The 27177-nt window shown below is 45.4% G+C and overlaps 2 protein-coding genes across 2 annotated transcripts in view; one reads left to right on the top strand and one right to left on the bottom strand.

The window, feature by feature from the left end:
* Nucleotides 1-12737: 12737 nt before the first annotated feature.
* Nucleotides 12738-14862, top strand: DAD1 (defender against cell death 1). Its single transcript, XM_075722966.1, has 3 exons — nt 12738-12978; nt 13975-14125; nt 14688-14862. Exons 1-2 carry the CDS (start codon nt 12738-12740, stop codon nt 14103-14105), a joined length of 372 nt encoding a protein of 123 aa, XP_075579081.1. The 3' UTR covers nt 14106-14125; nt 14688-14862.
* A 4276-nt stretch (nt 14863-19138) lies between these two features.
* Nucleotides 19139-27177, bottom strand: part of LOC104029752 (T cell receptor alpha chain MC.7.G5-like) — a 192814-nt gene continuing 184775 nt past the window's right edge. The window contains exons 6-9 of the mRNA XM_075722948.1: nt 22319-22582; nt 21815-21862; nt 20524-20629; nt 19139-20042 (exon numbers count right to left, since the gene is read on the bottom strand). Of these exons, the coding sequence (XP_075579063.1) occupies nt 20027-20042; nt 20524-20629; nt 21815-21862; nt 22319-22582 (434 nt within the window). The 3' untranslated portion in view covers nt 19139-20026. The remainder of the gene's footprint in view (nt 20043-20523; nt 20630-21814; nt 21863-22318; nt 22583-27177) is intronic.

Below are 27177 nucleotides of genomic sequence, written 5' to 3'. Positions count from 1 at the left end.
GACAACATTCATGCTCCATCAAATATAGAAAAAAGCCAAATGCACACAGTGAGTACTTGGACTAAGTGCCCAAAGGCCTACTAGTTGAAATGAATTCAAAAACAGTACTGCAGAGGAGTGTAATCACACTGTAGCCTGACACAGGAGCAGATTAGAGTGATTGATGGATACATTAGTATTGCAAAAAAGAAACTTACTGCTGTTAAAAGGAGATAAAAAGAAAAAGAGAGAGGGAGAGAACTTACAGAGAAAAGGCCAGACAGAAAGATAGCAATGCTACAAAGAGAAGGATAGCTGGTTACCACTGAGAGAAGGCAAAATGCGCAGAGGAATGGATGGGTGTTACACTAAGCAAGAGTATAAGAGCAGGAAGAGAAAAAAGTATGGGAAATTTTTTTGTTTACTTTTCATTTGCTCTCAGCTCTACAGCTCCAGTGGATCAACTCTGATGCTGACAGTCATTCTTTCTTCTTCAGAGCACCTGTCTCCAAGTATCCTTTCACCTTACAACATCCTACTCCAAACTCAGGCATGTACATTGTTCAGTGCACAGTGTCCACTGCACTACTGTACTATTCTACTACAATAGTCACCACTGTGGTTGCCACTACCTTGTGGAAGTGAAGTGGAACCTGAAAACCCTGGCTGATGTCCTTCAATCATATTCTTTTCTTGCAGGCTTGCAAGGTCCCATCTATAGGTTTTCAACTGCATTCTCCCTCCTTTTTTGCCCAGACACCAGCCCTCCTTGCCCTAGAGAGACATACGTCTCATTTTGCACTCAGATCTCCCACGTTTTATCTATTGTGTCTGGATCTTTGAATCTGGTTTTAGACTCATTTCAGACTCATTTCAGAAATTTCTGAATGATTGAAATAAACACCAACACAATGAGTTTGCAGGGAAAGCAAGCACATCTTTGCTCATAGCCCATACCAAACATGCCACTCTCTTCCTTCTTCAAATGCTCCTTACAAAATGCCCAACAAAAGGGTAGATGCTACAACTCTTCTTATCACACTATTCCCATCAAATCTTCCCCCTTTAGTGCCCTTTCTCCAGCAAAACATAGGGTTTTATTAGCATCATCTCACTGCTGTTTCTTAAAAAACACCAAAACAAAACAACTCCCCTCTGACATATTGTATAAAATATAGAACATATTTTTTAATGCCACAGATGGACAGGTATTATCTGGAAAATGAGAGTGGTCCCTTAAAACAAGAAACTCCCTCAGTAACAACTAGAAGTTTTTACTTCAGTTTGAAGACTAAAATTTCAGTTTTCCAAGCCATTGTCCCTTTAATCTTTCCCTGTCTCTGAAAAATCACACCCAAACTCTAAGAAATCATCCAAATAGTTACCAGGACATCCAAAACAATCCAGGATGCTTCAAAAAGGATTCTGAGTCTTATGTTTCTCCTTCATTTAGTTTGACGTTTGATTTTTGGCAAATAAATTTCCTCTCTTTTTAGCTCCTTTTTATAATAGTGGTAGCACATTGCATTCTTGTACTTCCTCACTGAGTTAAACCTCAGGGACCAATTAGGTATTGAAATCTGCCAAACACCTTCTGGGAAAACATTTGTGAAAGTTTGAAGAACAGCAAGAATATAATCAAACCATGGAGAAAATGAGACTGGAAAGGACCTCTGGAGGTCCAATCCCTTGCTAAAAGCAAGGCTAACTTCAAAGCTGGACAAGATTGCTCATGACCTTCCCTAGGTAAGTGTGGATATCTCCAAGTATGGGGATCCTCCAACTTCCCTGGGCACCGCCTCATGCTTCACCATTTTCATTGTGAAGAGTTACTTCCTTGCGTCCAGTGGAGATTTATTTGTTTAAGCCATGGCCCACACCTCTTATCTTTTCATTGTGCACTTCTTGAGAGGTCTGGCTCTGACTTCTCTATAAATCCCCTTCAGACAGTGGACAGTACAGCTAGATCCCTCCTCTCAACTTTGCCTTCTCCCTCTGCTTCTTTTCATGTGTCATGTGTCCCAGTTCTCTGATCAACTTGGTCGTCCTCCATTAGACTTACACCATTTTGATAATATCTTTGGGTTTTTTTATACTGTACATAGTTCTCCAGATAGTCTCACAACTGCCAAGCAACAAAAAATTAGCACCCATCCTGAACGGCTGGCTACACTCTTGCGAATGTAGCCTGGTATGCAGTGAACCTTCACTGTCACAGAGGCACAGTGCTGATGTCTTCAGCATGTCAACCACGAGGAGCCTACAGGTCTGTCTGCAGTTTCTCCACAGCCAGTCAGCTTCCAGCCTACACCTATGGATGGGGTCATCCCATCCTACATGCAGGACAACTGAAGGGAGCCCACTCCACCTCACTTAGTACATGAACTAAGTAGTAGCTAGCTCCCTAGCTACTATGGTTACTACCAGGAGTTAAGTTCAAAGCACCAACATCAGACAGAAACTACGGTATTAAACCTTTGGCACTGTCTTTCTTTCTCTATTCACTATTAGGAGTAAAGTGATTAGTGGATTTCTAAATTTCGTGCATTATGGATTTCTAAAGCAGAGATCTAAAGCTAGTGGAGGAAACACACCCTTGTAAGAACTTGTAAACCAAGTCAATTTCTATGTCAGTGAGAAGGAGTATCCTAGATCCTTACTTAAATTAGCACTCACTCATCTCAATCAGTCCATTTTGTAGCTGTGGACAGGAGGAAAGGACAAACAGACATTACTGCAAATCTCAGTTCTGCAGGAATCAAAACTCTACTTTGACTGTTAATACTTTCCCTCTGCCTGAGGGAAGCAATTCACAGGTTGGGTTGAAATACTTCACCACACACCAAAAAGAAATAAACAAAATTTTTATTAACCATTTAGTACAAGAAGAAAGAGGGGGTCCAAGCTATAGCCCATCTGTTTATTTGTAACATGTTTTTCTCTACTTTGGTGATGTTCCTGAAGATAGTAATAAATCAACAGCATAGGAAGTTTGGTAATGAGGAAGTTCTGATGTAAGAATGGGAACAATCCAAGATGGTATTGTGATATTTCCAGCAGGTTCAGGTTATTATTCTGCCACTTGTTAACCCATGGTCTGTACCAGGGCTCATCACACTCAGCTCATTTGCACTGTCCTGCCTGTCATGGCTCATTACACTCTGTTACTCAACTCTTGATCAAGGTAAGGTTGTGCTACTCCCACCCTATTCTACCCCTTTGCCTTACTGTCATCTGGCAAATACATGCAATACATAGATGCAATTATACTTTCACTTGCTTTATACATCATTAGTGGAAAAATAGCTTAAGTTTTCACAGGTGTATACACTCCATACACAAAAATTATGATAAAAACTAGTATGGTGCAAACTAATCAATGGCCATCAGGTCCTAGTAATCTTAACCCTTATGAAAGCAGCTTGCTTTATTCACATTGTACTAACTATAAATTAGTTTTCTGTTTCTTCTATGTAGACACCAGCTGGGGAGTTTCAATACGCAACTCAAATTTCATAGGCATTTGCCACTTCTTGCAGTTACATCTACTGCTGATGTTGTGGCTTCCTGAGAGTGCAGTGGTCATATCATAGATGCCCAGCACCCATCAGCCTAAGGCACACTGGAACTATGAACTCTGGAAGGGCCATGCTGTTGTGACAACTGCTTTTACCTCTTGCTTTTGGGTGGCTAGTAACAGCTTGGCACCAACAAGTAACCTTTCCACCTCATGTCCTCTGTGTCTACAGAGTCTGCATATGAGTGTTCCCCCCATATCTCTGTTACCGGGGGTTTTATAGACAAATGTCAGCACAAGTTGTCAATCCAGTCAGTCCCCAGAGATATCATAGTATACCTTTCTAGCAGTTTTAGGTACTGTTCTCCTGTCACTTGTTGATTGGTGGCCTCTGCAAAGGCTCATCACACACAGTTCTTATTTACATTGTCTGCTGACCATGTCTCATTACACTCAGCTATTCAACTTGTGATCAAGGCAAGCGGGTGATACTCATGTGGCATACACCCAACTACGCCCACGATGTGGTGACTGCCACCCCATAGCAGAATTCTAAAATGAGACAGACTACCACCACAGTCAAGTGTCTGTTGTTGTTGCCTGCAAATGGAGACCTTTATGAGTTGTGCGTATTTCCTCATGCTTCCAGCATGGAGGATGAGAAAAGTTACAGTGACAAAAATGCGGTAAAGGAAACACATCAATATTAGCAGAAGGACAGAGAGGTCTAAGGCTAGCGTAACTCCAAGAGAAAACGCACTTAAAAAAACCAGAATGACCCTACAGCTGATCCTGCCTTACAGCAGAGAGATGGGAGTAATTATACATTTGACTATAAACCTTGGCACTTTCACGTGCTGCCTCTACAATCTAAATTTCCCCCAGAGTTTAGTGCAACACTGAACAGTGTCTCTACAAGATCTGCAACTTCCACTTTGCTTGGTGTCACAAAATAAACAGTTTGCAACTGAGATCAGGTCAGGACAGAAGCAGCTTATTGCTACAATTATAGGTGAGAGCAGAGAGCAGCAGTGACAGACTCCACTGATGTGAACTCTGCCCAAATGGGGAAGTTACAGAGTTCATATACCTTTGGGCTATACGACTCATTCTTCCCCAAGCCCTGTCAGATAAGCAGGACATGGTAAATCACAACAGAAAGTGGGTTACTTCAGATAAGGAGTGTCTAGACAGTCCATCCTTTTACAAACAATTCATTCTTTCAACAGTCAGTTCACCCAGACTCAGTGAGGCTATCAAGTCATGCTGCAGACACCTCCTGACTGGAGAAGCCTGCAAACCTCTGCCTATGAGGTGTTAGCTATTTTACTTCTACACTGGGGAAAGGATCAGCACAAGTGAAAAGCTTCAGATGTTTTCAAGTTAGCATGGCTGGAGCAGAAGAGATGGATTTTGGATAGCATTGGGTTAGCAAAAGCCTAAGACCTTTCACTTGTAAGTCCAAAAAGAAATCTCATGCAACAAATAATCCCTGACCATTCATTCCAGGCTTTTAGGTGGAGTAATGGCCATTGCATTCTTCTCAAAGGCCTTGTGAACCACGGAATCAGTTGTGTGGTTTGGGGTTTTTTTCAGCTGCTAAATTCGTTGACTCGGTCACAAGAAATTAAAAGTACATTAGATAATAAACCTCAAGTGTGCAGGAAAAATATTGGTTCTAGACAGAGAAGAACAACGCAGGACAGAGGCGAACACCAAGAAAATGCTTAAGAGGAGCAAAAGGAAGTGGTGCTGCAGAAAAATGGGCAGAGAATCTCTGTGGGAGTTGCAAGGGTGTTAAAAGTGTAGAAAATGGGAGCACCTGACTACAGGGTCCTGTAGGGTATCTTTAAAATCATAATTTGTAGAATCATTAGATGATCATAAATCATAGAGTAATATAGTTTGGAAGAGACCTCTGGAGATCTCTGGTTCAACTCCCACTCAAAGCAGGCCCAAACTGGAGCAGCTGCTCAAGGCCTTGTCCAGTTCAGTTCTGAAAATCTACCAGATATTCAAGAATTTTTCAGGGTCCCTGTTCCAGTGTTTAGCTACACTATGAAAAATATTTTCTGAATATCTGACTGAAATTTCTTGTGTTGTGTCCATTGGATCTCATTCTATCTCTGTGAGCCTGCAAGAAGAGTCTAGCTCTGCCTTTTATATACCCCACCAAAAGGTAGCTAAATGTCACATTAAGATCCCACCTGAGCCTTCTGTTCTTGAGATAGAACAAACCCAGTTGTCTCAGCATTATGTCTTGAGCTCCAGCCTCCACCTCTCCTGGACTTGCTCCAGTATACCAAAGTCTACTACGTTCTGGGGAGTACCAAACTCGACCCAGTACTGCAGAAGGGGTTCCACAAGTGCTGAACAGATGCTGAACAGAGGGGAAGAAACACCTTCCTTGACCTGCTACCTATGGTCTTTTTAAGACAGCCCAGAATATGCTTTCTTTACTGACTGATGTTCACTTGTTCACAGGAACTCCAGGTCTCTTTCTGCAAAGCTACTTTCCAGCCAATCAGCCCAAGACTCTTCTGTTCCATGAGGTTATCCCACATCAGGATCAGGACTTTGCTCTAAACTTCATTGAACCTGATGGTGTTTCTTTTGATATATTTCTTGGCCCGCCAAGGTCAGTCTCAATAGCAGCCTTGCCCTTCAGTATATCAATTTCTCCTTCCAACTTGGTATCATCTACAACCTAGCTGAGAGTGAACTCTGTCCCATCATCCAGGGTTGTTAATAAAGTTAGTATTGATCCCCAAAGGATTCCACTAATAACCGTCTACCAGTTGGGCTTTGCATTATTGATCATCACCTTTTGAACTTGGAGGTCCACCACAATTCACCTCTCCATTCCGTAGCTCAACACTATATTTATGTGCACCCTAGCTCTGGGTAGCAATTTTTATCTCCCCCCCAAAACCACTGTTGTTCAGGGCCATGGAGAGAACATCAAATGCAGGCATTCTCTGATGAAAGGAGATGACTTCCAGCTGGTCTTTCTTTGCACATCAGCATGGCACGCTCCCATGGGTCCCAGCAATACGGAGCACCACCAAAATTGTTGGAGTGCCCCAGGACTGCAGCCACCATCTTCACCCAGGACATGGCACCACAGAGCTGTCTGGGTTTGATAAGGTGAAGAGAAAACCCTACAGTTTCTGATGCTTCTCTGTAGATGTGAATATGCAGAGGACCTCCACAAGAGCAGCAGGTGCTAGCATGTGGGAGAAGCAAGGGACATGGCTGTGGAACCCATTCCCACACAGACCTTTGCTCCTGTGCTGGACAAGAGAGGGGACAAAGGCAAATGATTGTCCCCAGAGATGCCACAAAAATGGGCAACTGACCAAGGGAAAAAGGTCCCAGTCCCCTTATGAGCACTGCAGAGAAACCCTGGGGGAATATGCATGCTCAGGTCCCAATTTCCTCCATGACTGGTGAGAATTTAATACATCAGGATACCAGAGGCTGTAGAAGGAAGACAGGTAACCCCCCAGACTGTCCTAGCAAAATCATGCTGTCAGTCCCATCTCCTAGCCACAGAAACTGAGCTCAGAAATGTAGAAGGTCTCTTCCACAGGACAAGGTTTCTTCAGGAGGCACTGGAGGCATGATCAAAGGATGGAGCACCTGTAAACATCCTAGCTCAGCCCTATCACTTCAAGACATGGACTTCAAAGGGGAAACTGTCTGCACAAGTTGAAACCAAAGAAGGGAATGTGTACACACTTCCCCTGTCCAACACCCAGGTGGATATTCACTACCACATAAACACAAGTGTTGTTTCTTGAGGGTATTTCTATTCCTATCCCAAGGACAGATAAGGAGAAGACATTCACAGGGATCAAGCCCACAAGTTAGAAGGGATAAGGTCTCCAAAGATTCAGGCTACAGGATTGATACCATGATGTAGTTCAAGTGACTGTACTGGTTTCAGCTGGGATAGAGTTGCGTTTTTTTCCTAGTAGCTGACACAGTGCTGTGTTTTGGATTTAGTATGAGAAGAACGTTGATAACACACTGATGTTTTAGTTGTTGCTAGGTAGTGCTTACACTAGTCAAGGACTTTTTCAGCTTCCCATGCTCTGCCAGGTGCACAAGAAGCTGGGAGGGGGCACAGCCAGGACAGCTGACCTAAACTGACCAAAGGGCTATTCCATACCATATGATGTCATGCTCAGTATAGAAACTGGGGGAGTTGGCCAGGGGGCAGTGACCTCTGCTCAGGAACTGGCTGGGCATTGGTCAGTGGATAGTGAGCAATTGCACTGTGCATCACTTATTTTGTATATTCTTTTATCATTATTATTATTATTATTATTTTCCTTTCCTTTTCTGTCCTATGAAACTGTCCTTATCTCAGCCCACAAATTTCACTTCTTTTTTTCTCGATTCTCTCCCCCATCCCACTGGGGAGGGGGAAAGCGAGGAAACGACTGTGTGGTGTTTAGCTGCCTGCTGGGTTAAACTACAACAGTCCTTTTTGGCGCCAAATGTGGGGCTTGAAGGGTTTGAGATAACGACAGATCTGACCAGAGTGTGTTAACAAAAATTTCTGATAAGCATTCATTATATTAGTTTAATAGTCGCTGATCACAATATTGATTAATTTGCTCTCAGAGTTGTGTTTGTCCTCAGAGTGTGCTACGTAACACCGTACTTGCCGTACGCACTCCCTGTGGTGCTGTTTATCACCTTTGGGAGCTGGATTAAAGTTATCACTTTGCTCTACTGTGTAACACTGGTTTATGGTATGATAAAATTATTGGCCATGAGATTGTACTCAGCACTGCCGTCATCCCTGTACTTCGGGAGCCATCCCTCAGAAACTGTTAAGAATTATACCTTTTCCCCTCTTTTCCTCGGAGAACCAATCTATGGGGGAGACAGGGGGGACACTTTCCCCCACTCCTTCACCATCCCTTTCTCCTTCAGGCTAGTTACAACAGCTCTTGAGAATTTTTAATATCCTTGGGATGTTCAGACCAGCATATTACTATGTTATATAGGCAAATGGACCACCATGGAGAGAGGTATCCAGTGGCTGAGGGCATTAGCTACGCTGGAGGTGACCTATGGTGACCTGGACAACAAGCAGTTACCCAAAGATCCAGACGAAGTCAGGTGCACATGACTCATGTGGAAGAAGTTTGTACGGAGCGTACCACTATTGCATGCAAACTCATTGGCAGTAATGATGTGGAAAGACAGAGAGGAACTAATGGTGGAAAAATTGGCCAACCAACTCTGGCAATACGAAGAAATCTCTCTTCCTCCCTACAGGCCTGTGTCTCGTCTGTGGAAAAACTGTCTGAAAAACTGTCCCAGGAGTTCCAGCAACTCAAAGAGCATATGTCCTACTCCCCACCTGTACAGGCCAGTATCTCAGCCATTAGGAGTAAGCGTTCTTCTGCTCACGAGAGAGGATATAGTGAATATACACCATAGGCCACCTGTGTGACCATGGAGAGGGCATGAGGAAGTGGGATGGAAAATCTACCTGCACCCTAGAGGCATGGGTACATGAGCTGCAAGGAAAAACAATCACAAATAGGGGTTCTTCCAGGAAAATTGCACTTCCAGTTTCCAGTGGGCAGTTCCCCAGACAGAGTAAGAGGGCTAATTTTACTTCTGATCTTAATGAAGGGGCTCCTGACTCATATGTACAAGAAATGAGCAATGAATACTATGACCAGGACTGGAGGGGCCCTGCCTCCAGCCAGGTGGAGGAAAGGGACAATTGGCTTTACTGGACTGTGTGGATTCGATGGCCTGGCACATGAGACCCACAGGAGTGTAAGGCTCTAGTGGACACCGGTGCACAGTGTACCCTAATGCCATCAAGCTCTAGAGGGACAGAACCCATCTGTTTTTCTGGAGTAACAGGGGAATCCCAACAGCTAACTGTACTGGAAGCTGAAGTGAGCCTAACTGGGAATGAGTGGCAGAAGCATCCCATTGTGACTGGCCCAGAGGCTCCGTGCATCGTTGGCATAGATTACCTCAGGAGAGGGTATTTCAAGGACCCAAAAGGGTACCAGTGAGCTTTTGGTATGGCTGCCTTGGAGACGGAGGAAATCAAACAGCTGTCCACCTTGCCTGGTCTCTTGGAGGACCCTTCTATTGTGGGGTTGCTGAGGGTCAAAGAACAACAGGTGCCGATCGCTACCACAACAGTGCACTGGTGGCAATATTGCACCAACTGAGACTCCCTGATTCCCATCCATAACCTGATTCGTTGACTGGAGAGCCAAGGAGTGATCAGCAAGACTCGCTCACCCTTTAACAGTCCCACATGGCCAGTGCGAAAGTCTAACGGGGAGTGGAGACTAGCAGTGGACTATAGTGGCCTGAACGAAGTTACACCGCCACTGAGTGCGGCCGTGACAGACATGCTAGAACTTCAATATGAACTGGAGTCAAAGGCAGCCAAGTGGTATGGCACAACTGACATCGCTAATGTGTTTTTCTCCATCCCTTTGGCAGCAGAGTGCAGACCCCAGTTTGCTTTTACCTGGAGGGGGGTTCAGAACACCTGGAACCAAGTGCTCCAGGGGTGGAAGCACAGCCCCACCATTTGCCGTGGACTGATCCAGACGGCACTGGAACAGGGTGAAGCTCCAGAACATCTGCAGTATATTGATGACATCATTGTGTGGGGCAACACAGCAGAAGAAGTTTTTGAGAAAGGGAAGAATCCTTCTGAAGGCCAGTTTTGCCATCAAACAAAGTAAGGCCAAGGGACCTGCACAGGAGATCCAGTTCTGAGGAATAAAATGGCAAGATGGACGTCATCAGATCCGAATGGATGTGATCAACAAAATAACACCTATGTCTCCACCAATCAGCAAAAAGCAAACACAAGCTTTCTTGGGCGTCGTGGGTTTTTGGAGAATGCATAGTCCAAATTACAGTCTGATCATAAGCCCTCTCTATCAAGTGACCCAGAAGAAGAACAATTTCAAATGGGGCCCTGAGCAACGACAAGCCTTGGAACAAATTAAAGAGGAGATAGTTCATGCAGTATCTCTGGGGCCGGTCCGGGCAGGGCAAAATGTAAAGACTGTGCTCTACACCGCAGACGGGGAGAATGGCCCTACCTGGAGCCTCTGGCAGAAAGCACCAGGGGAGAATCGAGGAGACTCGAGGTCGACCCCAAGGGTTTTGGAGTCGGGGATACAGAGGATCCGAGGCCCGCTATACAATTGTATATGATACAATGGACTGTTAAAGACTACCCTGAGAGCAATGGGTGGTGGGACATTCAAACATTGGGATATGCATTTAGCAAGACACCTGGTTAGTCAACACCAGGGGATCTGCCAATCGAGCTGGCCCAGCCCAATCAAAACTTTTACGTACTGTAGAAGGAGATAAACTCCCTGTAGTGCACATAAAAAATATGCTGGAGAAGACAGTCTGGGTTACTTCCCCCTCTGGCAAAGGCAAACCCATTTGTGGGATAGCTTTTGTTCAAGGACCTGGGTGCACTTGGTGGGTGATGCGAAAGGATGGGGAAGCCCAATGTGTACCTCAACAGGATTTGATTTTGGGTGAGAATAGCCAATGAATTAAATGGTATTATGTTAATTGCTATATAATACTGTATGTCATCAATTCTATGGTGGCTATATGCCATATCAATGGTGTAACACTGTTGAAGTAGGAATCACCTAGATTAATGAGGAATGAACTTTGATGAAACCAAGCAAAGTGCGGCAGTGATGGAGCCAGAACTGGCTTTAGCCTGCAGCAACCCAACACCGTGCACCATCTCTCCTGCCCTGAAGGACTGTTATGAGAGACGGAGCCCAAAGTCATGGACTAAATGAACTCAACAGACATTTTAGAGGTATGGCCCATAGACAAAAATAGCTGTGCGTATATATCAAGACAGGGAAAGTGGTGGTGATTAATTGGAATGTATTGGAAAGGGTAAGACCTGGGTATGAGGTAGATGGTATAGAATAAGGGGTGGACACTGTCCTGGTTTTGGCTGGGATAGAGTTAATTTTCTTCCTAGTAGCTGCCATAGTGCTGTGTTTTGGATTTAGCATGAGAATAATGTTGGCAAGACACTGATGTTTTACTTGTTGCTACGTAGTGTTTGTACTAGTCGAGAACTTTTCAGCACCTCATGCCCTGCTAGTGGGAAATTGGGAGGGGGCACAGCTGGAATAGTTGATCCCAACTGACCAAAGGGCTATTTCATACCATACGATGTCATGCTCAGTATAGAAACTGGGGGGGGTTGGCAGGGGCGCATTCTTGGGGACTGTCTGGGCATCGGTCAGCAGGTGGTGAGCAATTGCATTGTGCATCACTTATTTTGCATAGTATCATCATTTTCCCTTCTTTTTCTGTACTATTAAACTGTCTTTACCCCAACCCACAAATTTTACTCCCCCCCCAATCCTCTCCCCCATCCCACTGCAGGGGGGTGGGATGAGCAAATGGCTGCGTGTTTTGCTGCCTCCCAGGTTAAACCACACAGTGACACCCCCCACCCCGTCAGAAGAAAACTCCTAAAAGGTGCAGAGTCATTTTGCTGTCATTTCAGGCCCACCGTCACGAGAGTTTTTAATCAAAGCAAAGAAAACAACCGTTTGCCTTTCCCCAGCTCTGAGAAGGGGGCCACAAAAGTCAGGCTTCCACCACGCTCCTGGGAGAGTTTGGACAGTCTTTCTGTCAAACGGCCAGCAAGCACACAGGCTCACGCTGGCACCCTGAGCCTCGCCCCTCCCGCCCCGCGGAGGCCCCCTCAGGCCAGCGCAGCTCCCAACAGGAGCCGCTGCCGCCGGCAGCGCCGCTTCTCCCCCAACGGGCCCTCGCCCCGCAGCAGCCAGGCCTGACGGGCCGCCGCTGGCAGGCAGGCAGCTGGCGGGGGCCTCCGGGGCCAGGCCCTGCCGCCCGCAGCCCGCACGGCCCCGGCTATGCGGGGGACCGCGAAACTCTGCCCGCGGGCCGGGCCGGGCCGGGCCGGGGCCACCGCCCCGCAGGCAGTGCTGCCCCCAACCCCCGCCTCTCCCCCTCACTCCGCGTACGCAGGCGCATGCGTACAGAGGCCGGCGGCACCTCCCAGTTCCGCCCTTTCGCGGGCAAGAGAACCGCGCCTGCGCATCAGTCACTGACCTGGCGGCGAGTTAGGCGTGCGCCTGCGCTGCCCAGCAGTGCCCCGGAAGTGCTTGCTCGGGCTGCTTCCGGCCACCTCAGCCTGGCCGGCGGGACCATGTCGGGTGCGGCGGGCTCCGGCGCGGGGGCCACGGGCTCGGTGGGCTCGGTGGTGCGGCGCTTCCTGGCGGAGTACGGCAGCGGCACGCCGAGCCGCCTCAAGGTGCTGGATGCCTACCTTCTCTATGTGCTGCTCACCGGAGCGCTCCAGTTCGGCTACTGCCTCGGCGTCGGCACCTTCCCCTTCAACTCCTTCCTCAGCGGCTTCATCTCCGCCGTCGGCAGCTTCATCCTCGGCGGTCAGTGCCCTGCCACGCCCTCCCCGGCCCCGCGCGGTTCTCCCTGGAATCCCCTTCGCAACCGCGCACTCTCCGTAGCAAAGCCTGAGCCTCCCCTAGCGACCGCGGAACCCCCAGCAACGCGCAGAGGCCCCGGGTCTGCAGAGAGTTGCCTTAGAAATACTCAGATCTCTTGTAGGAGCCAGAGGATTCCCTTAGCAGCCGCAGCCCTTTCCCAATAGCCCAAGGGAGTCACCTACAGCAGCCCTCAAAACAAAAGCCCAAAACCAAAAAAAAAGTCCTCAAACTCTGGCAGCCAAGGAGTCCCCATGGCAAACTCTAAGACCCCCTTCCCCTTCCCCCATAACACCCAGTTCTCCCGGAAGCCTGCAGGCTCCAGCCCCAGCTGGCCCAGCCTGCCCCGCAGCAGGATGCTCCACAGCGACTGTGAACCTGTGGGGGTCCTGCCCACCGAGCCCGGCTTCTTATCAGCCCCGGGGTGTCCGTACTTCTCCCTGGCAGTCAGGGAGCCCTCCCTGTTACTGTCTTGTATTGGTGACCTTTAGGAACTCTCCCATAGTTAAACCCTGACTCTAGCAATGACTGCTTCAGGGTGTTGCTCTCCCATAATGCCCCCCAAAATCACCTTAGAATCATAGGATCATTTAGATTGGAAAAGACCTTTAAGATCATCTGTGCAGCCCTCCCCAGCACACCCAATGGAGAACATGGAAATATGCCCATTTCTATGCGAGTCCCATCCAGTTATAAGCCTGTGCCCCTCAGGGCTCACTTGGCCACCCCTGATAGTGTAGGCGTATGGGAGAGCTGGTTCCATAAAAGCCCTGTGCAAATCCCCTGCCAGCATCCTGCTCATTTTATAATAAAGATGGACTTACCTTTTTTACTGGTACCCTGGTGGAACAGTGGCCCAGACTGGGGTGGGCTGCCCCGGGAAGACTGCTTCCCACTGTGACTTCCTTTTGTGATCCCTAATCTCTCATTCTTTCTCTGCAGTTTGCCTCCGGATCCAGATCAACCCCCAGAACAAAGGCGAGTTTCAAGGCATTTCACCGGAGCGGGCATTTGCCGATTTCCTCTTTGCCAACACCATTCTCCATCTTGTCGTCATCAATTTTGTTGGCTGAGCTCTGGAAGAGATTGTGAGGTACTGATTCATGGGGTTACAAAAGGGGCAACCACAGCTCAAACGACTTCAGTACTTTTGTAGAGTTGGGAGAGAATTGGACAGATGGTGAATCCAGGAGTCCTAGCTCCCAGCTTCGTCTTGGCCAAGTACAGTTAAGCTATTGTCCTCTAGGTTGATACATGGTTAAGATTTACGGCTTTCTGGTTTTGTGCATGTGTTGTTTGGCTTTTATAATTTAAAAGGCAGTTTGACTAGGAGTGTCGCAGAAACCTACCCACATTTCTCTCTTATGAGAGAAATACCCTGTTCTTCTTTGCAAGAGGGGCTTTGGGAGCTGGGACTCCTGGGCTCTGTTTGTGAGGGTTGTCCTGTTTGGAGGCCATGGTATAGCTGGTGTCCAAGCCTCAAGTTTCTCAGCAGATGAGAGGAGGGAGTTTGGGACAGGGAGAGTTTGGTGCTGAAAAGTGGAGGACATGCCATGTTGTCACTGTTGCAAAGGACCACAAGATCATGGGAGCTTGTGGGATATTTCCTCTCCCTTTGCAGAAACATTGTTCATGTTGCCTTTCTCTCTTTCCAGGTCTTGAATTGCTTTTGAGCTCTGAGGCCAAAGCCTGGCATTGGGAAGTGCAGTTCCCCAGCAGACCTACTTCCTTGGTGGAGGAAGGGGACGCAGGGCTCAAGATTTTTCCCCACAGACTGTCCTATGGAGGGGTCTGCTGCCTCGTTACAGTTACTGTAATCCTTCCCATCAATAAAACCTTTTATAATACTGCAGTCTTTTCCCTATTGGTGACAAATACAGGGGTTGTTCTGACACCCAAGTTCCCTCTCAGGCATGACTCCCTGTTTTTACCCCCTCCCTCCCTTTCTACCCAGCAGGCTTTTTTTCTGTGCCCCAGTTTTGGAGGGAAGCAGGAAACAAGTTGTCATGGAAACTCAGTTGTCATCCACCCTCTTCATCTCCCTGTTTCCTGCCTCTTTATCTTATGGAGAGTATATTGCCAATGTGCCCCCAGGCTTCAAAGCTGTGGAAAATTTGGGTTAGTCTGTGGTTAGCAGTCATGAACGGAAGGAAGCAGAGGGTGTCCTTCAGCACATCCCCAGGTGTACCCTCCTTCCCACAGGCCCTTCCATATCTCTCAAAGGCATGTGGGGCACAGCTGGATGTCCCAGCTGAACTTACAGGCTCACTGAGGCCTGGTAGTGATACAGCTGCCCTGCCACAGTGTTAGCTTTTCTTCAGCCTGATGTGCTGATAAACCCAAGGATGTTGGAGAGGGCTGGCAAGCTGTGTCAGTGCCTCAGACAGCTGCATTTGAGCTGTTCTGGGTCCATGGAGAAGTTCACCCCTCAGACTTAACCTCATTGAAAATCCTTTCCCCTCTAAAGCATTGTGAAATTCATAAACTCAATGGCTTTGGCCCTTGGCCATTGCCTCCACAAGCCCAGGCTAGCTCCTGCATTGAGGTCAAATGCTTCTTTGTCCCGATAGAAAATTAGAGCCCTGTGGTGATGGGCACAGGATAAGATATTAACCCCAGCTAGCCCCTCTACACCTTTGGCTGCAGAATTTACCTGGGTTGCCTTTATGCATGAGCCTCCATCCTTGTACTGATTGTGCTTCACGCTTGTCTGGTTTGCTCTGCAGCTGAAACACTGAGTAGGTAAAATGTGCATTGAGGCTATTTGACAAAGAAATGTTTGTCCGATAAAACATGGGGTCTGATAGCTTCAACCTCTCAGCATTGGATTATGGCTCCTGTTTACCGCCTTTTCACATTTAGCATTTGCTGGAAATGCTCCTGTGCTCCTGGGGCTCCTAAGTCTCTTGCCTAACATACGGCCTGAAGAGTGAGGTATGAGGGAGCAGGGTCTTCACTGTCTCAAAGGATGCTGTCTGGGTCTGCAGTAGGAACAGAGAATTCATGCCAGCTCTGACACCACCGCCTCCCTCCAGCCCCAGGCATTAAGCTGGGCTTGTTTACAGTGGTACCAGCCTTGTACGGCTGGGGAGCAGGCAGGGGTTGTAAATGAGCCACTGAGCTCTTCTTTCCCATTAGAAGGGCCCTCTCCCAGCCAGGCCCGTGGCAGACCGAGCCAGCGTGTTCACAGGAGGAGGAGCAGCTCAGGGTCTGCCCTTTGCCACTGCAGCTGCTGCTGTTCGCAGGCTGCGAGTGCCTCCCTGTGGGTCTGCGTGACTCGCTCGCCCCACGGTTTGGCTTTAGATAGAGCTCCAGGTGGGGACCCTCCTGTGGCCACTTCTGAGAACTGCAAGAGAGCCTGCGGAAAAGGAAAAACCGTAGGTTTTCTGTGGGGTTTCTTCTTTTTCCTGTTTTTTTACCAGCTTGCAATGCCTCTAGTTGCCATAAACCCAGCACTAGAATTCAGGTCCTATTAGAGTTAATCCCACATCCAAATAAGTTTCAACAAGTCTGTAGACATCTTCATGCTCTGCTCCTTATAAAAGCCATGCTCGCATCCCTGTTTGCACTGTAGAAGAGGGCAAGAAGAGAGGCTGCTTTGTGTACAGGGTCGTGTTTAATCAGAGATGGCAAATGTTGGGCCAGGGTGTTTTCTGCAACAAAACCCCTAGAAAAGATGCGAATTCATCTCCTGCCCATAGGTAAGTATTAGGGGGCAGGAGGTCACATAGGGGAGAGGGTGCTAGAGATGGACCATGGCAACATCTCCTTCCCTGCCAATGTGAGAGGACTCTCTGGCCTGCCCCATCTTCCTCCCTCACCTTTTGGGTCAGGAGAAGTGAAACGATTTTTCTGCACGGATTCACTGCCTGTATAACAGGGTGCAGAGGCCTATCGGCAAATTCAGAAAATTTACACACTTCTAAGATCTCTCTCCGCCACCCACCACACTTTATAACATGTTTTCTCCCCTCCTTTCCCCTGCCTATGCTATACATAGCTCAGTCTTTCCTGCTGTACCCAAAACAGCTCCCCCCAGGCCCAAGAGCAGGCTGCGGTGAAAGAGCGGGAAGGGAGGGTGTCTTAACCTCATTTGACTTCGGCTTGTGGTCTAACGTCTGCTGTTCTTTTCCACACGCTTCTTCTCCTCCCCGCCACGTGCCACACCAGCCCTGCTCCCCCCACCCCCTGTTTTGCGCTCCACTTTCCAGAGGAAGCGGTTTCTGCGGTAGGGTGTAGAGAAACATCAAAAGGTGACCCAGATCCTGATTGTGGCGTCATGGAACTGGTGGTGTGTCCTCTTCCTGCCCCACCTGGCCATGAGACCCCTTCCACATCCTGTCCTCTGTGTTATTTCCTGCCTTTGCTTTGCACTATGGTTTTTCTTTCTCGAAATAAACAAGAAAGCGCAAAGGGGGGCCGGGGGGCACACTGTGGTGGTGGGAGATTGAAAGCCTAATATCTGCAAGTATCTTTGAACTAGACCTACAAATGCAGTGTTTTGCAGATCACATGCTAAGAGTCACTTTAGTCAAAACATTTAACTTTATCTGTACACTCGTCCCCTCACTTGGCAAATCTTATCATTGGGGTCATTTAACCTGGAAAAGACTGAGATGTGGAAACAGAGGCAACACACTGTTCTTCCTTCTTGACCATACTGCTAGGAATGGGTTTGAAGTGCAGCACAAAAAACTTAAGATGGATATTAATTTTAAAAAGTGATGTTAAAGGTAAATGAGACTGGAAACTTTTCTTCCACATCCCTGAAGCTTTCTGGAATGAGGCTAATCAGTTGGACATCTGCGAAATGCAATGACTTGCTTTGTAGTTCAAATATGGTTTAGGCAGCTTCATCAAGCTTCATCTGTGATGTGGCAGACCTCATCATGAGCACAATGTAAGCTTCACGAGCTGCCTGGAATCTAGCATGTAAAGAGCCATGGGCTTTCTACAGTTGGAGAGAAATGAGAGTGACTGTTGTGTCAATGGAGAGACAAGAGAATGAATCCCTGAACATCTGTACTGTAAAATAATCAGTGTAATAGACCCGGAAAGTTTGAAGTTGTTCCTAGGCAGGAGGGGTCAGTAACTCTCTGTCACCCAGTGACAGGCCACCTGCCAAACAGTCAGGTGTGGCACCATGGCAGGAGACCAGGGAGACTTCGTTGTGTTGCTGCTCAGCACTGCGGAGTCAGATCCTGTGGCAGGGATGCTGGCATGGTCTTCACACAGGGACCCTCTCCCACATGAAGCATCAGGGGTTTTGGCTAAAAGCATTTGAAGCATGAGCCTTTCCAAAATCAGAGTTCCTTGCAATGGCTGTGAATCCAGCAGGGTGAGAAATGTCCCGTGAGGGGGAATCAGCCCCACCAGTCTGGCAAGGCTTTCCCTGCCACTCAGTTTGGGCACTGGTGTGAGCTACAAGCAAGGTTCAAGCTTTGCAGGGAGAGTGTGTTTCTTTCAGAGCACCCTTCTCATTTCTCCCTCCAGAGGAATATCTGGTGCTTCAGAAGAAGATGGAGAAGTCGATGGCACAAAAGGAGAAAATTCCCTTTCCACTCTTGCCAGTGACAGACTGAACCTGGAGACACAGGCAGGTCAGTTGGTGTCATTAATGCAAAGCAGGTACCTTGTTCTCCAGTGACGCCTGGAGTGGGAGACGTTTAGAGGCAGTACACCTCAGGCTCCTGTGTTCCCCATAGCAGTAGACATCTGCCTTCAAGAACCTGGACCGCTTACTAGTCCTCTCACTGTGGACAAGCTGTATTTTACCATTGTCTTCACATAGCACAGAGTCTACTCTTGGAGGAGAGGTGCTCTCCTCCGTTCCCTTCCCTCCAAGCCAGCCATACTGTTCTCACCCAGACACAGCAAGGATGCTCTGGAAAGGGACTTTGTAGCTGTTCCCCCCCACAGTGGATCCAGCCAGTTATAGTAAACAGCGACTGGTGGCCAAGTCAGGCTGAAGAGGAGAGTCTGGACATCCGTTCCCTCCTTCATCCCAAAGGCCAGGCTTATTCCTAAAGCTCATCAGAAGGGTAAAACAAGTTCCTCAAACTACAGATACAAAAGACAAAAAGTTTGTTACTTTTGATAACAACTGTTTAATAGCAGCCAAAGGCCTAAAGAAATGCCAAGACATCAGTGTGGCGGCCAGTACAATTCAAGAATTTCACATGCATGTGCTGTTTCCAAGGAGTGCACACATGGACACGTAAATATTTCAGTACAGTTTTATGCAATGAATATAAAAACAAATTAGGAAATCTAAGGTTGTTAGAACTAAACAAAAAGAACAAAAGTAGTTTGTATTTTTACTAAACACAAAGCCAAATCTTAAGCTGGTTTAAATTCAGAAAATGTAAAGGCCAGATAGACTTTAAAAGATAATGAAGTGAGAATTTTGCTGAATTCAGGACTTCTGGGAGACCTAGCAGCATATCTTTTATGGGAAAAAAAAAGATACCTTGCTCTGATCTAGCAAATGATAGCAGGACATGGTGCACAGCACCCTGAATAAGCCTCCCTTTGCTTTTCAGTGTTTCATTTGCAACTGAAATGGTGTCTGTGGGGGTGCACTCTTAAGACGTGCATACCTGAAAGTTACCAAAAAATGAAAAATTCACATCCAAGTGATATTTAGGTTGCAGTTTTCAACAAACAACGCCGCCTCAAGCAGAAATTTTGTGTCATTTTAACGCAAGTAATAGTGATGTTTGGCAGTTTATAGTTATAGCAAACTATGCTTCATGCAAAAAGAGGCATTATCACGCTAAATGAATCTGGGGGAGAAGAATGCTGAAAATGTTAAGCTTCTTTTTGAGTAGCTTTATAGCAATGCAAATAAAGCAATTTAGACTATAATGGCTGGCTCAATATAGAGACACGAAGTGATATCCCTTGCAACAGGAATGCCAGTGTTTCCTCTTGCACACGATGCTCTGGTAAAGATCCCTCAGCAGAGTTTTCTGGTACTTCAAGACTGCACCATCTAGTTATTTTCATTCCTGTAACAAAAATAAAGTATGTTAAGTCATTATTTGGGATACAGTTGTCGCTACACAATTGTAGACCTGAAGTGTCTAGGCAATAAAAAGAGAAGAAATAGACACTGGGCCAAAACTAATATATTAGGTCTGAGGTCTTAAAGTCAATAAGCATCAGACTTTTTCAGATGGAGACTGATCAGGGGGTGAATCTGATGGATGAATGCAGACGAGGGAAGGGATGGATGTAGAAATAGAAGGGAGAGATGTCTAGGAAGAAAAAAAGTAAAATTTGCATGTGGATAAGGAAAGCAAACAGACTTGAGGGGCAGGTGAGAACAATGATATGGCCAAAGGAGTGGAGGGATTTTACTGTCAGTAGACAAAAGGTGTATGGATAGACTGCGTAATCGGTTACTGCAGAGAGAAGGAACATTCATAGCTAATGAATTGATCCAGGTGTTTTCTGTTGGAGGTTTTACCACCCTCCATGCATACTCACTTTTTTTTCCACATAAGCATCGTCATCAGCACATTAAAAATTATTCCTTTCATTAAAATTATTTTCAGGCCCAGCTGTGATAAAGACAGCATGTTCAGGTTTTCATCTGTAAAAGTAACAGAGAAAGAAAGTCACAAGAGCACTGAGACATCCTTGCTTCCAGACAGACTTAGCACTTCTTAATGAAGCTGTTCCACTTTATGTGATTGAGTCAGCTAGGAGGATAGCTAATGGGACAGTGAGCAGGACTGTCTCACTGAGAGACTTTCATTTCTTCCAGTTGGTGTGTCAAGGGCTGGATTTTCATTCAATAACCACTTAATTATCCAATATGCAAGTCTGCCAACCATCTAGCTGTTTTTAAATACACTGTATTATGAACGCAGGATGCTGGAGGTGTCCCTTCTTCCTCTCCCTAGAATTTTTTAGGGCGGATAGAGGGAAAACAAGTTAAATTTTATTCAAAGAACACGAAGTCTATTTGGATTTTCTATCAATCTTAAGTTACAAAATCATTTTAATTTGAAAATGCGTTGATCTATATTGGGGAAGCAGGGAGCTTTCATCAAAAAGTCATTTTATGTTTATCTTTGAAAACCTCTCTCTGAAATGACTGATCAAATCAGCCAAGTTTACCGATGAGTATTTTTCCGAAGTGGTGTTTTGGAAACATTTGGCTAACTGGTTTCTTTTCAGCAAGGCTACACGTTTGCAAAAGTTACAGCTATTCTGCAAACGGCAAGTGCAGAGGCAGGCTCGGCTCCTTTGAAGTAGCAGGAACAGCAACTGCTTGGGCTGCAGCACTGGCTAGTATACTGCCATAGCCATGAGCTGAAGCAAAGCTTGCTCAGACACCCTGTATCTTTAGTGCAACCCTGCTTCTGAGCACACACTGCAGAAACCACCTGCTTATCTTTTGGTTCATTAGATGTTTGTGCACCCAAAAATAAAAACAACTCTTTTGAAGTCTGAAATGCAGACAGTAAGGCTGACTCATATTGGTACCTTAAATCATTATGTGATGGGGAGTAGTTGTTTGGCTAGTCCTAGCAGGAGCATGTAGGCACTGGCTACACTGGTCACATAAAATTACCAGCTCAGATCTGGAAGACTACGTTAACCCAGTGAGTTCCAGCTTTGATGTTTAAAGCCTCTGGGGCCCTTTTGGAAATTTCCAGTCTGAGCTTTTTGCTCCAGCGGGAATTCTGCAAATGGGGAACATTAGCAAAAACTTGGGAAGACATTTCCTTTAATCAGGCCAAGCTTTACTCCTAAAATGCTATGTACCTACCTGTCCTGAAGTGTAGAGACACCCCTGTAACACAGACAGTGCTGGCACCTGCAGATAGTAACAATAAATTTAATTAATAACAGAAATGTAATTCTTCAGATGTTCATAAAGGTATCTCTACTTAGAATGGCTGGATTAGAGTTTCAGGCCCATAAATCCTCCCATAAACACTCCTTTCAGCTGTTTTCAGGGCAAGCATAAAATATGATGTAACTAAACTTTAGTGTCCCATCAGATAAAGGAATTTCAAGCTTTGTATCCCCCACAATGTGATTTTAAGATCTCTCTGCTGTGACTGTACCAGTCTACTGACCCTTAATCTTGTTTCTACCAAGGAGGAAGGCAAACCAAAACAGAGGCAATAAGGCAACATTCCTCTGGGGTGTGGGAGCATAATTCAGCATTGCTTGCAGGGTTGGGAGATGTGAACAAGTCTGGCTCATACTGATAGCACAGACACTACAGTACCCCTAGCCCTGTATACACATCCAACAATGCCATTACCACTTTCAGGATCCTCGCTCTCCAGTTCTCCAAAGCCCTCGTGATGTGCACCACAATGCATTTCATCTTTCCTGGCCCAGTAGGTTGTCAGGTAGCTTGCTTCCTGTTTGTTCTCAGATGTTGCCACCTCCACAACAGCATTTGTCTGCTTTTCAGCCGAGGTAACAGTGAGGTTTTCGGGGGAGTAATCTGTGATAAGGCACATTTCCAAATCTTCATCATCTTTAGAGATCAGCCTGTAGACTGAAGGAGATGGAGTAACATCTGAAAATGGAGAAGAGACATTAGATGACAGTACACCATCATAGTTCCTTTAATCTTAACATACAGACAGTTAGGTATGGAGGTTTTTCCATGATTCCAGTGGGAAGTTGCCTGACCATAGGGATCTTGTGCTAGGACGCAACAGAGGATGCAGGACCTACATGAGACTTACGTTCACTTATGTTAACTAACGTTGTATGAGAGACACAGGGAGTGGTCAGGCAGGATCCTTAGAGCATCTTAAATGATACTCATGTGGGCATCCACACCCTAGATGTCCATATCTAGTAATTTCTCTCTGTAACAACTCATTCAACTCTACTCTGCAGCCTGGGCTTGCTTTTGGATCTTGGTCTGGATGCATTCAGGAATGTGTAACAGGCAGAGAAAGCACTCTCCTCTTGCTTCACTGCTAGGAGATGTAATGTGTCTGTAGAGAACTGAGCAGCCCAGGGGCATTCTGCCTTTTCTGCAAATATGTAGTCAAATCCACCACTGACATTCAAAATCCCACTTCCTCCACCTGTCCTAAGGGACAGTGGATAAACTACTAAGTCTTAAGGGTGTCCGCATTTACCACCAGTCTAGCTAATTGCGTTCCTATAGGAGAAAGCTAGGAAAGCCCCTGCAAAGTAGGGTGCATTTAGGGAAAGAAAGATGAAACAAACAAATATTTCATTATGTTCCACCACCTGACAGTGCAGTGCAAGATTTTTTTACTAAATTTTACCCTGCAGAAGAGGGGTTTGGGGAACTAAAGGCTGCAGATATAAGACACCTGGGGTTTATTTCTGTTTTCTTGCTTCAAAATCTGCTAGCAAGTCAGTTAGACTAGGATTTTCCACACATATCAAAACACTACCTGTGGTTAAACTCTTTTTTGCACATTTAGCTCTGCAAACTTGCACTCATTCCTTGAGAAGGTGCTTTCCTAAATCTTTGTTCATGCATAATAGTAAAATGTTATGGGCATTGGAGTACTTTAATGATGAACAGGTGAACTATCATTAAAGACGTACGGTAGCCAAGATGCAGATTTGGGGCTCTCAGCAACCTTCTGGCTGCATTTTTCATTGGACTTCACAATCACAGGTTTGAAGCAGAGCTTAATTTCACATTTATAAACTGACAAAGTGTTACTGTGTATGGTTGAGAGTCTAGATTAATATTTACTTTGTCCCTGTTCACACAACACACTGATAAATATTGTTAGAAATACTAAAGACAGTTTAGCTCCCAGATGAAGATGTTTTAATTTCTTCCTATGGGGGAAGTTTGGACTAAATCTTGGCTTTTAGAAACTGTCTCAAAACCTTATACAAGTGCAGACCCTAGTTCTATCACTCATATAAATGCTTTCATCTATTCAATTGCCAGTTGTCAGCACTTTAGAGAAATAGCCATACTTCTTTATTAGTACCATCTCAGAAAAACCGTAATCCACAAAGCCTAATGATTCATTCTCTGGTCCTTCTCCTGTATCGCTGTCCATCTATCCCAGCTTTGCCCTAGCTTTGAAAAACCTGATGAGACTGTCTCTTTCCCGACTACACAGAATACCGTCTAATATATGTCCTGACTCCCTCAGCCCCACTCCCCACCTCCCGTACTCCCAGTAGTTGCTTTGGAAATACATGTCAGTGATTGTTTGTTAGGGAGAGCAAGACAGGAGCAGATAAAAAGCTTGATGGTAGATCTCTGTATAAAATACAGATGAACCAGGGTACATCATTGTTATGCAGTACATGGATACGAAAGAGGAGGAATTGATCAAGCTGTTCTGCTTCTCTCTCATAATGCGTACTATGCTTTCTGAAGACCTACATATCCACCTCTCTCCAAATTAGGGTGTTTTTCTCCCTTTCAGTCTGTGCAATGCTTTTATCTTGAGCAGATAAAAAAAAAAAAAGGTCTGTTTTTTGCAGTCAGCTTCATCAGCACCTGTTTTGCAAAATACTCATTTCTCATTCTTGCTCAGAGTGGCTGCTAGCTTTGTACTAGAGTCTTTTTCCGATAAGTTCCTTTGCATATTTGCACACTGTTATGAAAGTTTGCAGATAGCAGTCTCGGTAAATATCAGCTATTATAGCCACAGCGCTGTGACCTATGTTTCCTGTTATTCTGTCTTAATGAGTTGGCGGATGTGTTGAAGATGCTGTATTGATATTTATGACCTGTATTTGCAGGAAAGATTGAGAAGTAAATCATGATACTCTGAGCTGTCCACCCTGCCTAATTTCATCTTTACTGAAGGATATCTTCCAGGTGGAAGAATAAGAACTGTTGGAATGCTATTCCTGACCAGTCTACAGAGAAAGCCAACTCCAGAGGCTGGTTTCAGGGAGAAAGCAATAGAAATCTCTTCCAACATCAGACTAAGACCCATGCCTTTTTTTCCAAACAAGCTGCATTAGAAATCCTGAACTTGTTTAACACACAGCTTGTATTATACAGAGATTTATTGGATTCTCCATTCCCTCCAAAGCAAACTCTCTGAATCTCTGGTCAGACTGGAATTGGTGTGATAGAGGTCTTTGATCCTTTTACCATTCCTCAGCCTAAGACATGATATTCCACAGCTAGAGTCAACCTAGAGCTATCCCCCAACTCAGAGGAAATATATACACCCCCTCACACACTCATACAGGCTAATCTTGACCCCAGAGAAACAACTCCAGTGACTTAACAAGCATTTTAGTCATGTTTTCTGGCTGTCCTCCAGTGGAGGTTCCAAAAGGTCTACCAGAGGTCCTTTGTGAAATCTGCCAGCCCTGCATGGAAGCTGGGATGTCTACAGCAAGACTAGATGTCCACATTTAGCACCAGAACCCTTCCCTAGACTTCCAGTGCTCATGTCTGGAGGCACTCAGATAAAAGAAGCCAGGCCCTAGTCCATCATCAGCCAAGCCATACAAAGTACAAAGACTCTGTGCAGAGGTTCAGTATCTGCAAATGTGAATATGCTGCTTCAGTTACAGAGTTCAGACATAATTCTAGACTCCATCGCAAAAATGTGTTTGTCATTGCCTCTGTAATTACACTTGGGGAAGTCAAACTACCAAAACCATCCAAGATCTTTCTCACAAATCTTTAAAGGGAAAGATTTCTAGCTGAACCAAAACTAAAGCTGAATTAATAGAAGAAGATACCCAGTATGTGAGGAGAAATCAAGTGTAATGGACTAAATAGTTTTCTAGTACCAAAACAGGATAAATCCTGGCTTATAGCATGTGTTCACATTAAGGAAAAGTTGAGATTAAGTTTTCTTAAATTTCATATTGGGAAGCAATACCCTATTTGTGTTCATGTATAGATTTATTCATGCATCACCTAAACTGTGGGAGAGATTTACTATGATCTCCTCTGCTGCTTCTTTCAGCAATGTTAAGGAAAGGTTTCTGTGGGTCAGAAGGAGCAATTCTGCTTGTCTAATCCACTCTTTAAAGCTCACAGGTGAATGAGACCGCTTAACCCATCTATGTAAAATTGTCTGGAAACAAAAAGGCTTCAAGTGGCTGCTCATGAACCTCCTGACAACCTCTGTCATTTTCACAAAATACTTTTGCATGCTTTTTCTTCCAAAATCAGAGTGGGTTTTAATTGCCAGAACAAGTTTTCAATTTTATATGCCAGAGATTTAGTTTCTAGAAAGAAATGCACAGAATGATAAAATGGTTTGGGTTGGAAGGGTCCGTTGAAGGTCATCTAGTCCAACCCTCAATTCAAATAATTTCAACTCAAAAAAAAAGAAACTTTCTGAATAAGAGTTTAACTATTCATGTAGTGCCAGCCAAAAAAATCATATTTGTTTAATAAATAAGGAAAAAAAAAACATTCAAAAGAATCAACTTAATATCCCTTTCTAAAAACAGGTGGAAGATAATTTTTATGTTGATATCAAAAAGTCAGAACTTTTGATCATACACTTGTGGAATTGCCTCAGACGTAGATGTCTATTTCACACCAAAATGATACCCTTTCCTGATCAGTCTATTTAATGGGTACATTTCACTGGCTAACTTATTTGGGATCATAGCCTTGTGCCATTTCCAAACATTACTCTCCTAGCTCCAGTATCCTATGCACCCCAGTTTGAATCATTGCAAATACTATAGTCTAAGTCAACTGGGAAATTTCTTCACAATGCAGTGTGAAACTAAGACTTAAACATGAACCCAGAGGTATCTCTGATTTTTTTTTTCCCTCTCAGTCTAAGGCAAAACACTATTACTGTCTGACAGGACTCAGAAGTTAATGATATGGGAACATCATTAACCTAAGACTTTGATGATGCTCTCATTTCCCACTATTCCCAGTCTCCCTGCTCCATTTTCACAAGCACCCTGTTGAGAAATAATCCTGGGTTCATTTTCTTTCAGCCTTTTCTCCTCCCTCCACTCTTCATCTGTGTTCATTCTCCATAAAGGTAGACCTATTCAGAAACACTAACCAGTGGACACTGCTCCTGCCTTCATACCTTCATAGCCTGTCCTTCTCCAAATCTTACTCACCTGGGTTGGCTTTAAATCTAGTCCCTCTTCCAAACACAAATTTTCAGTTTCCAAACACTGTATCTTTCGGTTTCCCACTCAACA

This window comes from Pelecanus crispus, chromosome 18 (genome assembly GCF_030463565.1).
Source record: "Pelecanus crispus isolate bPelCri1 chromosome 18, bPelCri1.pri, whole genome shotgun sequence".
In the NCBI taxonomy this organism is placed as follows: Eukaryota; Metazoa; Chordata; class Aves; order Pelecaniformes; family Pelecanidae; genus Pelecanus; species Pelecanus crispus.
The sequence above is the reverse complement of the archived record's forward strand: the minus strand, read 5'-3'. Positions and strand labels throughout refer to the sequence as shown.

What these genes read in the sequence shown, in the direction of transcription:
- DAD1 (XM_075722966.1), top strand. Translation starts at nt 12,738, where the DNA reads ATGTCGGGTGCGGCGGGCTCCGGCGCGGGGGCCACGGGCTCGGTGGGC. An exon ending in CGGCAGCTTCATCCTCGGCG is followed by an intron (nt 12,979 to 13,974) that starts GTCAGTGCCCTG and finishes CTTTCTCTGCAG; the next exon opens with TTTGCCTCCGGATCCAGATC.